The following is an 18200-nucleotide window of genomic DNA, read 5'->3' as shown; positions in this document are numbered from 1 at the left end:
GTTTTGACAAACAAATAGGCTCCTAGAGCAGTGTTTCTCAAACTTTTCACAATGAGTAGGCCTACCACCTCAGAGAACAATTGACTCTCCAAGTACCACCATGTGACCAGCAATAAAATACAGTAGGCTAGCGTAGGCCAACTTAAATATATTTTACATTGCACATGTTTTGCATTGTTTTGTTTTGTTTTGTTTTTTCAAGGAAGATAAATACTAGTTTAAATGTAACGATTTTTCAGTAGGCCTTTATATATTTTTACATCGTTTGAAGTGATTACCTTGTCCTCAAGATTGTCCTACCTAGTCCTAAAACATCTCCCAGAGTACCACAACAGAGAGTCCGCATAGCCTACAGTGGTACCCGTACCACAGTTTGAGAACCACTGTCCTAGAGGAATCACGTCTTTTCAATTATGCATGCTTCATTACGAATGACTAAAATACCCCTTTTCATGCAATGTTGTTTCATACTTTAGAAGAAATGAGCATACTTTAAGGGAAAAATATAAAATATGTTTTCCAGACAATAGCCTAATTTATTAAAGCTTTTATTCTTTCACAGTCATACAATTTCAATTAAGTTAAAACAGATAGATTGGATAAAGGATTTTTATAGTAAATAATTACATACAGCACATTTACATTCAGAGTGCTTGACAATAAAAGAAAAGGACAGAGTTTATATTTTTCAGACAGAATCACCAGAACCTCCAGACTGAGACAGACTAAAGGCACACATGTCCACAGGCCTCAAATGCTTTTGAATGCAAGTTGGAAGAGATGGGTTTTTAGTAAGGATCACAGATGATGCTGATTTGAGGTCATGTGGTAAACTGTTCCAGAGGGGCTGTGAAGGCATAGGCCTATACTGGATTCTATATGGAAGCCAGTGTAAGGCCTTCGGTACTGGAGTGATATGTTCTCGTTTCCCTGTCCCGGTAAACAGTCTAGCTTGTGCGTTTAGGACCCACTGTAATTGAGCAAGAGATGATTCACTAACTCCTGTATAAAGGGCATTGCAGTAGTCGAATCTGGAGGTAATACAATCATGTATGAGTTTCTCTAGGTCTAGTGCAGTAAAACAAACAAACAAACAAACAAACAAAAAACATTTAATTTAGCTATAATGCCTTAAAGCAACACTAAAGAGTTTTTTAAAATAATGTTTCCAAAATAATTTCAGCGGTTCATCAACTCACAACAGGGTGAACTTTGCGGCCCTCCATCGGCTATAACCGCATGTAACTTTACCAGATTGGGTAGTGTTTCTGATTAAATGAGACATAAGAAACTACAAATTTGATTTCGCAATACATCATACTTTCATAAAATCATGCAACATAGTACCTTGTCTGTGCATCGTCATTTGCTGGATAAACAAAGTGTGCGTGCGACAGAGGAAAAGTGCTTTAGTGTTGCTTTAACAGCATTGACTTGTTTATCAAATTTCAATTCTGGATCAAAAAGCACTCCCAAGACTTTTGACATGTGGTTTAATAGGTGGGGTTAGGGGACCCAGGATTCAGGCCCTCATGCTTGTGAGGACCAAACAGAATAACCTCAGTTTTACTGGCAAAAACTGTGGGCCATCGAGGTTTTGATATCCATGATACAGTCATTGAGCCTTTTAATAGAACACCAGGGACAAAGGTAGATACAATTGCAGATCATCTGCATAGCAATGAAAACAGACATTATGTTTAGGAATAATTTTACCAGACGAAAGCATGTACAGGGAGAAAAGAAGAGGGCCCAAAATAGACCTAACATCAGGTGCAGAGAGGAATGTCCCAATGTTGACAGTTCTGTGCTTTATGTGTGAGATATACCATGGGGCCAAGCCCCTAATTACTACACAGTGCTCCAGACGCTCAATGAGTATATCCAAAAGATGCACTTAAGTAGCAAATCTAAAACTGAACAATTTCCCGAGTCAGTGTTCAACAATAAGTCATTAGTTACTTCCATCAGAGCAGATTGTCATGAAACCTGATTGAAATTAGATGTTCGTCATGTAAAAATAAGAAAGTTAAAGACAAATTAGGCTTTTTTCTAAAACCTTGCTCAAAAATGGTCTTGATATAGGTCGGTCATTACTTAAAACACTCTAAGTTATGTTTCTTAGTGTACCACCCGTATCGTGCTTACCCCCCTCTCACATTTACATGAGCTTTAAAAAGCCCAGCCCAACACCCATGAGAGCCACCATTAACCCCAGCACAGTCATGATTATGGAGGACCTGTCACTGTAGGACTCTGAGAGGTGAAGTAGAGCTGCCAGCTGGGGGCTGCTAGAAGGTGTAGCACCCACTCTCTGCACCACCTCTGGTGAGGTACTCTTGCAGATGTCAGCCATTTGAGTTTCTTGTTGGGGTGAGGTGCTTGGTGGAGGTGGAGGTGGAGGTGAGCTCAGCAGAGCTATGGGTGGTAGGGTCTGCAGAAGGGGTAGATTTGACTCCCTCTGTTCCTTCAAAGCAGCCGCAAGGAAATCCAAGGTGCTCTGGGGAAAGGCTGGAGGAGCAAAGAGATTGTGACTTGGCACAAAGAAATGTGGGAGATTTCCACTTTGGACGTGACCTTCAAATGCACTCAGGAGAATTAGAAAGCACTTTGACAGGTCCCCTATAGTCCACTGTGAATCGTCCCCACGCCGAGATAAAACATGGAAGAAGATGGTCTTTCCTTGGTAGGAGCACAGTGGTTCCAACTCTTCAGGATAACGCTGCTTTAGACCCTCAATCAGCCGCTTCAGAAGACGGAGGCAGGTCTTACTAAAGTGTGTGGAAATGAAATATTATATGTATTATATACAATGTACAGTGTGTTACTATATGTAGCAGTAGGATAATTTATCAATTGTACATCAGAGTATAAAATGTATCTAATGCAAAGTAAATGTTATTGTTACCGGCAACAGCGGTTAGATTGTCCCTCACAGCAGGTACGTCTATTTCCATGATTCCTAATGATTTCCTTCTCAGAGTGTGAAAATGAGATCCGCCAGCTCTCTAGAACATATAGACAGACAGACAGACAGACAGACAGACAGACAGACAGACACACACTATGATATGTAGAGATATTATAGCTAGTTAATGGTTAAAGAGGTCATTTAATCAGTCTCCAGCTCCAACATTATCTCACTGGGTTCGTCCACACACCATTGACACTCTTGTCTGTATTTTAATGCAGTTTTAGAAACCATGTGGGATCCTCCCTGCCAGAAACAATCTTGTCCATAGCACATCTAAAAAGAGAAACACACCTTTGGCCATGTCACTGAGGTCATCTCCTCTGGGCATCTTTGGCACAAAATAGAAGCCCGCACTGAGGAGTTTGCGACGGTCTTTCTTGCCCAGCCAGTTGTCCACGTTTGACCCGGCACGTGCTGCGGCTGGCAAGCCCTGAGAGGAGACCTCCAGCGCAGGCACGACGTCTATGGACAGGTCAGCCTCGGAGCTGCCCGTCCTCCACAGCTCCAGCGTCACGGCGGGGGAGTTAGCGTCCTCCACACACACCTTCCATTCGCTATCTAGAGATGGCACTGGTTAAACAGAGAGGAAACAACACGCATTGTAATATGCACATTCAAATACACAAGCAATTTACAATCAGTGTGTCAACACAAATTTGGTTCATATAATATCAATTAAATATCGTTCAATTCATCAATTTCACTAGCTGTCTACCCTCGGGACCTTTTTTTGTCTGTCTGCTCCAATTCCAAAACCTAAATGAAATATGATTAATTAAATAATTATTGAACAGCTGGAAATGAGAAGACACGTGAGATAATATTATCCTGCAATGAGGAAGACAGGGAGAGAGATGGACAGCCCATTATAATTTCAGAACTGCAGAATGGTGACATTTCAGCCCTGGCCATTGTAAGCTCCATAAAATGTAATCTTTAAATGCATTTCTAAGAAGTTTGTACCCTATTGTGCAGAAAAGATATCTTGCACTTCTTTTAAAAAAAAGTTGATGGTACACCAAGATGTACTGTATATTAACCCAAATTACAAAGCTAGTTTTAGCAGTGATTAAAATCAGTACCTTCGTATGCGCTGATAAATTTGCAAACAAGGTCTCGCATGTCTGCACGGATCTTTGCTGCAGAGATGGTCAGTTGGTTGTTCACCTGGTAGGAGCGTATCTCTGAGCGAGCTTGCCGACAGAGCGAGAGTGTGTAGAATACGCCAGGACACTCCTCCAGCTCAGTCATATTCAACCTCGGTATGGGCAAAATCAGCATCATGTCAAACTCATTCGGGCTGTTAATCTGTGGATTACATTTAATTTCAGTTATGGCTCAATGGTGTTGCCGCATAGACCATTGCTGCAAGTTTGTCACGCCATTGGCATTGAAAGTACAGTAGCAGTACAGTAGCATTAAAATGTGTGGTGTTGAATGACACACAAAACAATGTGCAGTGTAGAGAGAGAGGGGGATGGTCTGCACATTGTATAATGGCTCCAAAAATACTTTATTTATTTACTATAAGAGCCAACGTTTCGATCAACAGATCTTCATCAGGCAGGCTGAAGTATTTTGGAGCCATTATACAGTGTGCAGACTCTCCTCTTCTCTCTTTGACACGCTTTTGTCTGGCACCTGTCTTCAAAAATGGTGTAGATGAGAACCATATCAATGATGGTTTACACACTTCATAGCTCACTGACCTTTGAATTATGGCTTGGGTCTAACCCTACTTCATCCTTCCCATTGGATCCTGCCCTGCCCCTACCATGAGTGTTCCCTTCACTTTTGCTGCTCACATCACAAAGCCTTACCTTTACCATCTCAAAGTAGCTGCCGCTGTTGAGCACTTTGGCCTGTCGGAAGTAAGGCTTCTCCTGGTTGTTTTTGAGGAACTCCAGGAGTCCGTCTCTGAAACTGTTCACCACTTTAGAAGCCCGCTGGGTGTCCACCCTTCGCAGAGTCAGGTCTCGAGCTCGCTGCCGGATCCAGCGGTCCAAAGCTGGAGACACAGGGAGAGGACTCCCATACACAGACAGTGGGCCCATGTCTGCACGCGCACACACACACACACACACACACACACACACACACACACACACACACACACACACACACACACACACACGAACACACACACACACACACACACACACACACACACACACACACACACACACACACACACACACGGGTCATTCAAGCTTGTTTACTAAATGAAACCTCAACCTGTAAAACAAGGTTTATCAGGGTTTATTAACTCTAAAATGATTACTTTGACTAAGCTGGCCCAATAGTTTTTTTTTTCATAGTTTAACATGTCAATGAAACATTTTTTCAGAGAATGACCCATACACACACACACACACAGAGAGAGAGAGAGAGAGACCTGCACTGTACACTTACAGTAATCTTAAAGAGGGTTTAGCATGCACATAAGAATGTCTCTGATGAGTATATGAGTAAAGTATCTGGTACTAGACTAGAAACTATAAACTCCTTTTACGTGAATGTCTAGTTGCGCAAGTGAGCATTGAAAAAAGCCAGAGGGCTGAAACATCTGCTGTTGCTCAAGAATGTGTATCTATTAATAAAAGCAGTTCCTTTTTGTTCCTGTTTGATTTAGTCTTTCAGAGTGCAAACCACTTCAGCTTCATCCTTTAACTACTGTTTTTTACACATCTGCTCCAAAACTACATCTGAGCGCAATGTGTTATTATACCCTACCTCTACAAACTAGAAAGCCCTCTTTGGAGCTTTGAGGTTCTGATGTGTGCAGTGCACGTGCATGTGTGCAGTGCACTGCTGTGCACCAGACAAACAAAAACGTTTTTTTGTTGTTGTTGGAACATGACCCATTAGAGGGTCCCTATAATCTTACCCAGGACTAAAATAAATCAGGAATGATAAGAAACGCTGCAGTTCATGTTCATCAAGCCAAATTTATTCTTAGTATTCATGCGCTTCATTTTCTGTATGCCCAGTTGGGTTCATGAGTTCACTAAAAATGCAACACATATCGGTCAAACCACATGACAGTTACATCCATGACACCTGATGTGCTATTGGAATTTCTTGGAGTTGAGCCAATTAAATCATCACCTGGTTTAGTGAATGGTTGAATCAAATATTTGACAGGACTACTTTTTGAAGCCGGATTATTACAACTCTGATTGTGATTTTAATAAACGTCATAGACTTCAAGTTATGTATTCCTTCTGGATTCTTTAAAACAATAAACTTTGATTAATGTTGAAATTGAATAGTGATTGATTGAGTGGCCTATGAGGTAACACCAGGCGAATCCGACCCGACTTTGTGTCAGTTGCGTTATTTTAATTTCCGAATATCAGATATGGCATAAAGGCAGCATTGGTCAAATGGTAGCCTATAATGTGGTCACATACATACGCATACGCATGCACACGTGATCAGGTCATGGTCCGCTTGATCATATTGAGATTAACTCTGCTGCCACCTCCGTTAGATGATGATGTAGACTATTGTTACTGTCTGGCCCAGACTGTATACAGCCTATGGTCTGACCAATTTCTAAAGCCAATGGGCGCAACCATTATTTGCACATTTAACAAACATGCCATTGGAATGTCTGAGAATTCCACTTCGGAATAGAGACAGCACATTTTTAAAGGCTGTCATTGCCACTTAGTCAGAGGCCTTGTACTTAACATGCATATATACTGTACATACCAATGACTAATTGATGATAAATATTTCACACTACACCATATGGGTGCCAGACTTCACCAATCCACCATTGTAGCATTGTAGCATCCATCAAAAATAAGAATCACCTCCAGAGCATTGTGCACACATGTTCTAAGATCATTGGCCACCCTCTTCAGTCACTGACATTGCTGCATGATAAGGCTACACTAAGAAAAGCCAACTCTATCTTGGAAGACACTACTCATGTTCTACATGGAGTTTTTGAATGGCTGCCCTCTGGCAGGCATCTGCGCTGTCCTCTTGCTAGGACTAACAGGAGGAAGGCGACCTTTACCTTTGAGGCTATTCGCCTTTTGAACTCAAATATGCCCCCAGCCCCCTCCTCCCTCTCCTGGGACTAACGCCCCCCCCCCCCCCCCTGTCTTATGTTGTGTTATGTCTTATATGTCACTATGCCTGCACAGAGAAATTGCCCCTCGGGGATAAATAAAGTTTTTTTAATTGAATTGAATTGAATTGAATTTCTATGGTCAGTGTGTGTCGGCAACTTAAGATATTTATACATTTACACTGAGCCATCCCATAAGTGTTTGAGAATATAAATTACACTTGAATTGCATATACAACCATACACAACACAGTGTGTAAAGATTGTAACTGAATTACTATTGTACAGTTGAGACTTTTTTGCTATACAACAGAAGTCATAGTCATACCACTTTATATTGCTAACTTTATAGTAGGCATACTTTATAATAGCAATACCACATGATTAACACAAATGCCACAAAATACAACGCAATAAAACTAAACTTAAGTTTCAGTTTGAATCTGAGACGCAAGTTCTTTGTCATGGGGGAAGGATTACAGAGAACATCTAAGGCATGAAAGACATTTCAGACTATTGTTATGATGACACTATATCCTCTGGTACGGATTGAATTGGCTTCATACCTGGAATACAGGGGCCTGGGGCCCGTGGTGGAGTTAGAGGACCTCCATTTACAGTTGGATTCTTCTCTCCTTCTTCTCCCTTACAGATCTCCTGCCTCTCTTGGCTATTCTCTAATAGATAGCCCTCTGTCTCTGCACCACAAATTTCCAGCGAGACCTGTTTCTTCAGTGATGGCCGTTGGGCTTGAGTATTATTCATCTTATATATAACTCACCCGATTGAGTGAAGAAAGCCACAGCAGGCGAAACTCAGACCAGTGTTCAAAATGTCCTGTTAACTGTGATTTCACTTTCATTTCTCCTCGTCAGGATAAGGAACATCCCATGCAAAAACAGAACATGACGATGGTTGACACACCTTATGAAATTCTATGCATACTCTGCTTTGCTGAGGGCTTCTTCGAATCCAGTCTGACCAGGAAGTTGAATCTCATTACAATTTGCATTCTAATTAGAAGGTCATTAGGAATCAGAATTAGTCATTTTGCAGATGGCATTTCCTTCTCGAAAAAATAGTAAATAAGGAAATAAATCAGCCTGGATTAACTGTGTGGCCTAGTTGTGATAATCAATCTACTTCTAGTGGCCATCTGAAGAAAGACATACACTCCTGTTAGAGAATGGGGCACAGTTCCCATAAAATGTGATACACAATGTTCTAATATGTTTTTCCATATTGGAATTAGGAGTGTGTGCTGCATACATAAAGATAAGAGGGACAACTCCCATTATACGCCTAGTTTTAGTGCCAGCTGAGGAATGTGACCAAGAGATGGGTTTTTTGTCTGTTGCCATCACTAGTTGTATATACCTACTCTGACTGCCATTATTTGTTGATAGCTTTCTGATTCCATAAACTGACTGCCTAAGAATAGATAGATAGTCTTTATTGTCCTATAAAGGATATTCTTCTTCAATACATTCCATAAAAAGACAGCAGCATCCCTCAGCCCCAAATCATGTATATTATTCCCTCAAACATTGAACAATTCTAGAAATAAATGAATGAATATTTAATTTCCATTTCAGTGCGCAAAGCTGAAAGCTGTCACCTACAGCTATCATAAGAACACAGAATCATTAAGAACAAGATGACAAAGGTAGTTGGTGAGAAATCATTCCTTGTTTATTTTTTTCCACACTAAAGCACTTAGAAAAAGAGCTTTTCTGGCTCCTTTCCTCCGAAAACTTTTGCGATGGGTTTTTATCAGCATTAGCCAGTCCTTGAGCAGAGAGCTGAGTCTCTGTAAGAGTGCGGGATGGGGTGTCCCGGATGCAACTTGTCCCAGGTCCGGCGTGCGGATTCACTTGGTGGTCTTGGCGGCCTTCTGAGCAGACTTGGTGACCTTGCCTCCTCCGGGTGCCTTCTTTTCCACAGACTTGATGACACCGACAGCAACAGTCTGCCTCATGTCACGCACGGCGAAGCGACCTGGTGACACAGAGAGAGAGAGGGAGAGAGAGAGAGAGAGAGAGAGAGAGAGAGAAAGAGAGAGAGAGAGAGAGAGAGAGAGAGAGAGAGAAAGGAGACAAAGGAAAGAAAGGAGGAGGAGGAAGATGGGAGGAGGATGACACTGTTGAATGTTTTTTTTCAAGATCTTAAATTCATTTTGCCAATACAATCGATAAATTCGGTATCTCAGTGGCTAAAAAAGTAAAAAAAATCACCGCTCATCCGTGTGAGGTGCAGGATTAAGAGTAAACTTGATATGTTAAGGAAGAATCCGCACACTTCAAGTCTTTGTGCAAAAATGTTTTGAAACTTTACTGAGTGTTGTAAGCTTTCGGTCATTAGACCTTCATCAGGCAGGTATATCTCAGTGGCTAAAATGAAAGTGCATTTAATACTTCTATTTTTCTACTGCATTTGTATCACTTTGAAATGTATAAACAAACGTGGAGGGGGGGGGGGTATGCAAGTGCATGTATTTTCTGTGTTTGTTCAGATGGCATTGCCATTGGTCTCAGGTACTCACCAAGGGGTGGGTACTTGGAGAAGCTCTCCACACACATGGACTTTCCGGGGACCATCAAGATAATGGCAGCATCACCAGACTTCAGTGCCTTGGGGTTGTCCTCAACCTTCTTGCCAGAACGGCGGTCAATCTTCTCCTTCAGCTCAGAGAACTTGCAGGCAATGTGAGCAGTGTGGCAATCCAGCACGGGTGCATATCCAGCGCTGATCTGGCCAGGGTGGTTCAGGATGATGACCTGTGGACATAGAATGACAGAGATTCACCTCCAGATCAAAACTGTTTTCAAAGCCCAACATTTACAGAACATTTCCCAAACCCCTTCAACCACTTCAAGAGGGTCCTTCTCAGGGAACAAACCATAGACCCATTTTTCATCAGAGTGTTGGTTCTGGACTACACTGTGAAACTTTGTGGAGTAAATTTGGCAGTTCCAGACAGTAAAAGTAAATATTTAGCAATGGTTTGACACTAACCCTGCTCTAAACCAGGCAATTTCTCTCAGTAACTCTCCATTCTCCAAACTTTAATATGTACTGGAAAGTTACAGAGCATCTTGTTTACATGTTGCACCTACTCTGTGGTTCTCACCTGAGCAGTGAAGTTACCGGTCTCCATTGGGGGGTCGTTCTTGCTGTCTCCAGCCACGTTACCACGACGAATATCTTTGACTGAAATGTTCTTGACATTGAAGCCAACATTGTCACCAGGTAGGGCCTCAGTGAGACTCTCATGATGCATCTCAACAGACTTCACCTCAGTGGTGACGTTAGCGGGGGCGAAGGTCACAATCATACCAGGCTTCAGGACACCAGTCTCCACACGGCCCACGGGTACTGTTCCAATACCTGAAGGAAAAAATAATACACATGTAGCTCAATGTCACTCACTGAGGTGATTTTCATTATGCTGTGAGATATCATACTCTGAATGGCTTATAACTTAGTATGGTTAAAGAACAGATCAATTATAGTACAGTTATTGGAAACAACCAAATTAAAGCTACAGTTATCTGACTTGGGCTAGAAGGTCAGAGAAATAAGCACCATTCTCAGATTTAAGTAATTCAGTTAATAGATGGCATTCCTAAATTAGTTACTTAAACCTAATCATTTTATGATCTATTTCATAATCTATAAGAGTAGCGTGAGACTAGTTGGCATGAAAATAATTAACAGATAAACGGAGACCCAGCTCTAATGCTGTGGTGGTACACATAAAACAGCCTGAATGCAGCTCTTGTGTTGGGTGAGACGAGGGTACCTCCGATTTTGTAGACATCCTGCAGGGGGAGACGCAGAGGCTTGTCGGTGGGGCGGGATGGGGGCAGGATGGAGTCCAGGGCCTCCAGAAGGGTGACACCAGTGGCACCTCCCTCCTTACGCTCGACTTTCCAGCCTTTAAACCAGGTCATCTGCAGGCCAGAGAAAGGGGATGGAGAGTGGTGAGTGTGGGGGAATAACTAGGCCTGTGCAATTCACCATATATCATGTATATAGTCTTTACTTTAATTATACCTGTTGTAGGGCGATAATTATAAGTTCAAGGAAATCAAGACATGTCTTTTCTGTTCAGTTCCATAAATTCCAAAATCGATGATGTATTAAATAATTGTGGTTTCATTGACCAAAGTAATTGTGAACAAGACGTTCACATAATCAAACTACAACACCTGCGTATATACTCTGTCAAGGAGAGGTATGCAGTCAGGTGTGTTTTGGCAGAGGACATGCAGTCAGTGTGCACTCACGTTAGCGCTAGCCTCCAGCATGTTGTCTCCATTCCAACCGGAAATGGGCACAAAGGCAACTGTGTTAGGATTGTAACCGATCTTCTTGATGTAGGTAGTGACTTCCTTGGTGATCTCCTCGTAACGCTTCTGGCTGTAGGGGGGCTCAGTGGAGTCCATTTTGTTGATGCCAACAATGAGCTGCTTCACACCCAGGGTGTATGCAAGAAGAGCATGCTCACGGGTCTGTCCGTTCTTGGAGATACCGGCCTCAAACTCACCCACACCGGCAGCAACGATCAGCACGGCACAGTCAGCCTGCAAATTAGTTTTAGCCATATGTGAATGCACTGGTGATGGTTCAATCAGCTAAAACAAATATGTTGTGAAGCACTTTAGGGTAATTATTAAATAACCAATAACCAATGCGTGCCACTGTTTTATACATTTCAAATGATTCCAGGACTCCCAAGCAAAAGGTTATACCTGGGATGTGCCAGTGATCATGTTCTTGATGAAGTCTCTGTGTCCAGGGGCATCAATAATTGTGACGTAGTACTTGCCGGTCTCAAACTTCCAGAGAGAGATGTCAATGGTGATACCACGCTCACGCTCAGCCTTCAGTTTGTCCAGCACCCAAGCATACTTGAAAGAGCCTTTTCCCATCTGAATGATTAAAACCAAAATGGAAATTTAGCTCTGATAAATTAATTTAATCAGAAAATACAAAAGCAAAAAGAAAGATGGACCTCAGAAGTAAAATAATAATAATAATAATAATAATAATAATAATAATAATAAAAATCTATGTTTCTAGTCAATCTTAAATTTGCAAAACTTGTGGAGATAATATTATATGATGAGCCTAGTTAAGGCAGATCAACAAACCAGTGTTTCAAATTGGCTGATTTGTTATATAACGCCTTTAATCTTTGACCAAGGTAGTCAAAGTAAAAAGTTTAAGAACAAAATGATAGGCTTTAACATTTAACATTTTCAAAAGCCTACTCCATAAATTATGAATCTTTATGAATTAATACAATCCATATTTAGCCTAATGTTCGTATCCAGTGTGACATAATCTTGGTCAAATTGGTTTCTATCTGGTGAAAACAAAATGTAATTTTATTTGCAGTGATTTCACTTTGTTTAAAGTGAAAAAATAATATAATTCATTAATACTATCATTATGAGTAGTAGTAATAGTAGTATTTCATAAGAGTTGAGGTAGACGTGCGTAACTTTAGACTCTAGATGGCGCTCTTTACGCGTACAATGCTCACACACGTCCCCCCGGCTCTTAAAATACCGACATATGCAAGTCATTCACTGTACATAGCTTACAGATAACACAAGGGCGCAAACCACCTGGTCAGCAACTGGAACACCTACCTCAGCAGCTTCTTTCTCGAATTTCTCGATGGTTCTCTTGTCAATGCCGCCACACTTGTAAATGAGGTGGCCGGTGGTAGTTGACTTGCCGGAGTCGACATGACCGATGACTACGATGTTGATATGTATCTTTTCCTTCCCCATGATGGTAGCTTACTGTGAAGACATTTTCGTATAACTACAGATGAAACTATGCCCAATATAATGATCTGGTATGATGAGTGATACTGTAATTCACAATAACTAAGTTTAATATGAAGTGCTCCCATCTAGGGCTAAACAGAAGCGCCGTTCTAAGCCCCGCAACTCAACAGCCATCCTCCATGTTGAGCTGCGGTGTAGCGCCGCCATGTTCTTTCAAATCTGCCAATGAGTTAACTCCAACTCCGCACTTTCAATAGAGGGACGTCAGGGAGCATAAGTAGCTGTAAACTAAGGAAATCCACTTTTTTCATTCATTACTTTTGCTGTTAAGACATGGGTATACATTTCCCCGTACTCAATCAATATATAATATTTTCCAGCAGAAATACCAAGGACACTCTTCCATCACAAATAAGTGTAATCCAAGTAAAAGCTGTTCCAAGTTTCTCATTTTTGAAATAAAAAAAAGGGGGTTCCATTCAGAATCAGCCTTTCCAAGACAGTCAGAATAGTGGCAAACTTACCACCCTGCTTAAGCAGCTCCCTGATAACCCTAGAAAACCCGGAGAAAAAGGAACGATATCTCCCGGTCTATGCTTTATATACTGGGGAGGTATGAGGTGGGACGTAGAGATGTGCAACCACACTTCTAGCAGTCATTAGTGGGTCACTATTGGCTACATATACGCAAACCACCAAAACGATTGGATGGGCACACATCTAAGTGGGCACCTCTTGTAATCTGCAGTGGGCTAAGCAGACACGTGGTTGGACAGCTGCAACCTCTGGAGAGTAAAGTTACTTTGCCAACTGTCGCACTTGACACTGAGCAGCCTCATCAGTCAGTCCCGTCTGGGAATAACAGCAAGATACAAAAAAGGTGTTTTCAATTTTTTTAGATCTTTATTAGTCGCGCAGCTTTCCTTCCAATTTAACTGTGGCAAACAGTTGCAGTTCTAAACCATTTCAACTCAAATAAAACTGATAGAGGCACAGTCAATTTAACAAAGCCATGTGTGTACGTTAACTCCAAGTTGGTTTCCTTTCCTGCGAAAATATTTACGGTGAGTTTTAATCAGCATTAGCCAGTCCTTAAGTAGAGTGCCCAGGTTGAGGGATACTCTCGGGTGTAGAGTGCCCACTGCCTGAGAGGCGGCTCGGCTGACGGGGGTTCACTTGGACTTGGCAGCCTTCTGTGCAGACTTGGTGACCTTGCCCTGGCCTGCAGCCTTCTTCTCGACGCTCTTGATGACGCCGACAGCAACGGTCTGCCTCATGTCACGGACAGCGAAACGACCTGTGTGAGGAGGAACGGCAACATTAGAATCCTGAATTGTCCGACTTTGCCATCTGATCAGGTAAGACATTTCTCATTGTTGGTAAATAATGAACATAGGGAGACTGAGCTTACCGAGGGGAGGGTATTCGGAGAAGCTCTCCACACACATGGGCTTGCCAGGGATCAGCTCAACAATGGCGGCATCACCGGACTTCAGGTTCTTGGGGTTGTCCTCAAGCTTCTTGCCGGAACGACGGTCGATCTTCTCCTTCAGCTCAGCGAACTTGCAGGCAATGTGAGCAGTGTGGCAATCCAGCACGGGTGCATATCCAGCGCTGATCTGGCCAGGGTGGTTCAGGATGATGACCTGTGAACACAGAATGGAATGTAAGCAAAGGAACAGACTGACTTGGCAAGTACTGCATTTTGCCCTATGATATAAGAATCTAACATAGCCACTCAGCAACTCAACTTCAAGTGTATAAAAGTAGGGAACGCATCAACACTATGCAACTATTACTGAGCCTCACCTGAGCGTGGAAAGAGCCGGCCTCCATTGGGGGGTCGTTCTTGCTGTCACCAGCCACGTTACCACGACGGATATCCTTGACGGACACGTTCTTGATGTTGAAGCCAACATTGTCACCGGGCAGAGCCTCTGGCATAGACTCGTGGTGCATCTCAACAGACTTGACCTCAGTGGTGATGTTGGAGGGGGCGAAGGTCACAACCATGCCGGGCTTCAGGACACCAGTCTCGACACGGCCCACGGGTACTGTTCCAATACCTGAGGACAACATCATATCAAGTCAGCCATGCTATTCCCAGAGATCAAGGGAACATAACCTTACATTACAATGACCACATTGGTCAGTCTGCCTTACCTCCGATTTTGTAGACATCCTGCAGGGGGAGACGCAGGGCCTTGTCGGTGGGGCGGGCAGGGGGCAGGATGGAGTCGAGGGCCTCCAGCAGGGTGGTACCACTGGCATTGCCCTCCTTACGCTCAACCTTCCACCCCTTGAACCAGGGCATCTACAAAGACCATGAAGAAACACAAGTGAGACCCTTGACTCAAGCCAACATTAGCACCAAAAAACTGAAACTGCACAACCAAAGCCGCTTTGCTTACCTTTGCACTGGCCTCCAGCATGTTGTCTCCATGCCATCCAGAGATGGGCACAAAGGCAACTGTGGCAGGGTTGTAACCGATCTTCTTGATGTAAGCGCTGACTTCCTTGGTGATTTCTTCGTAACGCTTCTGGCTGTAGTTGGGTTCGGTGGAGTCCATCTTGTTGACTCCAACAATGAGCTGCTTCACTCCCAGGGTGAAAGCCAGGAGGGCGTGCTCACGGGTCTGTCCGTTCTTGGAGATACCGGCCTCAAACTCACCCACACCGGCAGCAACAATCAGCACAGCACAGTCAGCCTGTAGAAAAGGAAATATTAGAGCAAGCACAGCACATACCATCCTGCAATCACTGGCTATAAGAAGCCTTCAGATATAGAGGATGACCATCCAGGCAGTCTTACCTGAGATGTGCCAGTGATCATGTTCTTGATGAAGTCTCTGTGTCCAGGGGCATCAATAATTGTGACGTAGTACTTGTTGGTCTCGAACTTCCAGAGAGCAATGTCAATGGTGATACCACGCTCACGCTCAGCCTTCAGTTTGTCCAGCACCCAAGCATACTTGAAGGAGCCCTTTCCCATCTACAAAAGTGGATAAAGATACATTAGAACAAAAACATAAACCAGGGAATCTGGGAGAAATACATAGCTCCCAGACAGACACCAATAAAAGTTCAGTAAATATCTAGGGCCAACTCTACTTAGATAGAGATAGAAATACTTTATTCATCCCCAAGGGGAAATTACAGTGTTTCTAGGGGTACTGATAAAACAAATCGTTTTAGCCCTACATCCACGCAAGCAGAAATGGTAGTTTGCCATACTAAACTTCCACAGGTGTGCTACAATCATATAACCATTTTTCCATAATGCTTTCCACAAAGCATGACATGCAGGCCGCTGAGCGGCCATTACACAAAGCGCTGCGTCACCAACGCGGCTGCGAGAGCCCCGCCCAGTGCCCACACCCAGCCGGCTTGTGCGGGGAGCGCGTGCTGAGCCGCCATCTTTGAGCCGACCAACACCAGAAATTCCAACTGAGGCACCGATCTAAAGAATAGCCCTTACCTCAGCGGCTTCCTTCTCGAACTTCTCAATGGTTCTCTTGTCGATGCCACCGCATTTGTAGATGAGATGGCCGGTGGTGGTAGACTTTCCAGAGTCGACGTGGCCGATAACCACGATGTTAATGTGGATCTTTTCCTTGCCCATGATTGCTTAAGTTTCTACAAAAGAAAGGGGAACACATTAATACAATGACTAAAAGATCGATCAAGTATAACGAATTCTGAAACTCTTGTGTTACGGATGTGAATCCGGAGGGTCAAGAATTTTAATTGACCACGCTAACCAACAAGTAGCTAACTATCATAGGCTAGCTTGATTAGCTAGTAGCGGCAGAGGCCTCGTCGGCGAAGAGCCAGGAGAAGACACGTGTTTTATGAAGGCCACGTCGGATTAAGTTGCAGTAAAATTCGAAACACCTCTGAGGCATCCGTTCAGACACGGACATCTGCCGAATTAACAGTTGGTAAAACTGCGATACTGGCTGGGATTCAAGAATGAAATATAACCATAGCCGGTTTTGAGAATTCACATGCTAGCCTTTGTTCTTCCCCATCCCCCACAGAAAAAAAGATTAAAAGTTCTATAAGTTTTTGAATTACTATATCATAGTAAAAAAAGATGAATAATGCGACAGAGCAGAAACTCCAACAAGAACTGTATATGAAAAGCTTAACGTTGACAGCGTTGTCTAAGTAGCGGCGTGAAAAACATTCACAGCGTTATAAATATAGACAAGTAACATTGATTTAAACGAAAGAAAGCATTAAGTCAAACCTTTTCAGAGACACAACATAGCCAACCATACAAGGCCTAAAATAATAGAAGGCTAGCTTACCGGTGTTATATGATAACTCCACAGCAGCTGCTCCCCTTAGCCAGGTAACAGAAAGAGGAAGGAAAAATGTTGGTGTTGGAGTTTTTATACCAGGGAGGAGAGGCCAGAATGGGCTGCAACCCCCCGCTTCCTCTCCCCCTCCCGCATCGACCCGCAAATCACGTACATTCAGGCAAATATCCCCGCCTTGTGGTTCATACGTCATCGTTTTGTGTCTGAAGTGGCAAAACATAAGGTTGATTGGAGTAAGCTAATGATGAAAGTAGGCGACATATAACAATAATCTTGTCAGTATTATGTATTTAACGTTACCACGTGAAAGACAACCAGACGTAGCCATTGTTTGCATCAGTCTCTATATGGTATATATGGAAATGTATGCTAGGATGTCTGTTCATCCGTTTGCGCCATTGATATTTTCAATTTTCAATAGCATGTCGTTAGTGTAATCTTTTGGGGGTATGCGTTTTTTGTTAATCTGCCATAACAATGCGTAGCCTATCACATTAGTTTGCCACGAGTCCATGTACCCTAGTTTAAAGCTGAACGTAACAGCTCAATACAGACTGCAATGCAGTCTTTACATCAATAGTATGCCAATCCAGTGTGTCGTGATACATTTGGTTAATACTTGTGAAGCTGGCTACAGACTACGGTAAAGATGCTACATCTAACTACATCTTTTGGTTTGTAAATGTCAACATGCCTGGGTGACATTAGCATCTCTATTATGCAGTCAGATTTAGGAGGCACTGAGCAAGAGATTGAAACCAAGAGGGGGTGTGGGGTACTCATTTCTTCCAGGTGCCATTGAAAGACATCTTTTCACCCATTCACATTCAACAGCACCCCATCTCTCTCTCACACACACACACGCAAATTGAAATTAGAAAGTTTTTTCTCTCTTTTCTTGTTAAAACAAGAACACAGATATGGTAGAGTGAAAGTGTTCAAAGGCCTGCATGCTAGTACAATGTTGATCAATCCAGTTGTCAAGAATAGTAGGCCCTACATTTCCACAACCC

General features: G+C 42.8%; 3 protein-coding genes across 4 annotated transcripts; all 3 read right to left on the bottom strand.

Moving 5' to 3' along the window:
- Window positions 1-540: 540 nt before the first annotated feature.
- Window positions 541-7896, bottom strand: LOC134073195 (cyclic GMP-AMP synthase). 2 transcript variants are annotated; one of them, XM_062530188.1, is made up of 6 exons: window positions 7840-7896; window positions 4795-5030; window positions 4057-4282; window positions 3266-3544; window positions 2909-3008; window positions 541-2771 (listed from the first exon to the last, which is right to left on the bottom strand). In XM_062530188.1, the coding sequence occupies exons 2-6, from the start codon at window positions 5026-5028 to the stop codon at window positions 2162-2164; spliced, it is 1449 nt and encodes a 482-aa protein (XP_062386172.1). In that variant the 5' UTR covers window positions 5029-5030; window positions 7840-7896; the 3' UTR covers window positions 541-2161. The 2 variants fall into 2 exon arrangements, with proteins under 2 accessions (XP_062386172.1, XP_062386171.1); XM_062530187.1 differs by lacking the exon at window positions 7840-7896 and adding an exon at window positions 7625-7822.
- An 832-nt stretch (window positions 7897-8728) lies between these two features.
- On the bottom strand, window positions 8729-13488 carry LOC134073062 (elongation factor 1-alpha, somatic form-like). The gene is made up of 8 exons (XM_062530016.1): window positions 13387-13488; window positions 12719-12874; window positions 11813-11992; window positions 11348-11644; window positions 10861-11011; window positions 10189-10445; window positions 9601-9835; window positions 8729-9056 (listed from the first exon to the last, which is right to left on the bottom strand). The coding sequence occupies exons 2-8, from the start codon at window positions 12860-12862 to the stop codon at window positions 8929-8931; spliced, it is 1392 nt and encodes a 463-aa protein (XP_062386000.1). The 5' UTR covers window positions 12863-12874; window positions 13387-13488; the 3' UTR covers window positions 8729-8928.
- Window positions 13489-13743: 255 nt separating this feature from the next.
- Window positions 13744-17321, bottom strand: LOC134073063 (elongation factor 1-alpha). Its single transcript, XM_062530017.1, has 8 exons — window positions 17176-17321; window positions 16341-16498; window positions 15675-15854; window positions 15274-15570; window positions 15026-15176; window positions 14672-14928; window positions 14274-14508; window positions 13744-14159 (listed from the first exon to the last, which is right to left on the bottom strand). Exons 2-8 carry the CDS (start codon window positions 16482-16484, stop codon window positions 14035-14037), a joined length of 1389 nt encoding a protein of 462 aa, XP_062386001.1. The 5' UTR covers window positions 16485-16498; window positions 17176-17321; the 3' UTR covers window positions 13744-14034.
- Window positions 17322-18200: the final 879 nt, after the last annotated feature.

This window comes from Sardina pilchardus, chromosome 24 (assembly GCF_963854185.1).
Source record: "Sardina pilchardus chromosome 24, fSarPil1.1, whole genome shotgun sequence".
Lineage (NCBI taxonomy): Eukaryota > Metazoa > Chordata > Actinopteri > Clupeiformes > Clupeidae > Sardina > Sardina pilchardus.
The sequence above is the reverse complement of the archived record's forward strand: the minus strand, read 5'-3'. Positions and strand labels throughout refer to the sequence as shown.

What these genes read in the sequence shown, in the direction of transcription:
- LOC134073195 (XM_062530188.1), bottom strand. Translation starts at nt 5,028, where the DNA reads ATGGGCCCACTGTCTGTGTATGGGAGTCCTCTCCCTGTGTCTCCAGCT. An exon ending in CCTCAGTGACATGGCCAAAG is followed by an intron (nt 3,009 to 3,265) that starts GTGTGTTTCTCT and finishes TATATGTTCTAG; the next exon opens with AGAGCTGGCGGATCTCATTT. An exon ending in CAATCTAACCGCTGTTGCCG is followed by an intron (nt 2,772 to 2,908) that starts GTAACAATAACA and finishes CACACACTTTAG; the next exon opens with TAAGACCTGCCTCCGTCTTC.
- LOC134073063 (XM_062530017.1), bottom strand. Translation starts at nt 16,484, where the DNA reads ATGGGCAAGGAAAAGATCCACATTAACATCGTGGTTATCGGCCACGTC. An exon ending in TCGAGAAGGAAGCCGCTGAG is followed by an intron (nt 15,855 to 16,340) that starts GTAAGGGCTATT and finishes CCACTTTTGTAG; the next exon opens with ATGGGAAAGGGCTCCTTCAA. An exon ending in TGCTGGAGGCCAGTGCAAAG is followed by an intron (nt 15,177 to 15,273) that starts GTAAGCAAAGCG and finishes TGGTCTTTGTAG; the next exon opens with ATGCCCTGGTTCAAGGGGTG.
- LOC134073062 (XM_062530016.1), bottom strand. Translation starts at nt 12,862, where the DNA reads ATGGGGAAGGAAAAGATACATATCAACATCGTAGTCATCGGTCATGTC. An exon ending in CCGGTAACTTCACTGCTCAG is followed by an intron (nt 9,836 to 10,188) that starts GTGAGAACCACA and finishes CTATGTCCACAG; the next exon opens with GTCATCATCCTGAACCACCC. An exon ending in CTCCAAGTACCCACCCCTTG is followed by an intron (nt 9,057 to 9,600) that starts GTGAGTACCTGA and finishes CTGTGTCACCAG; the next exon opens with GTCGCTTCGCCGTGCGTGAC.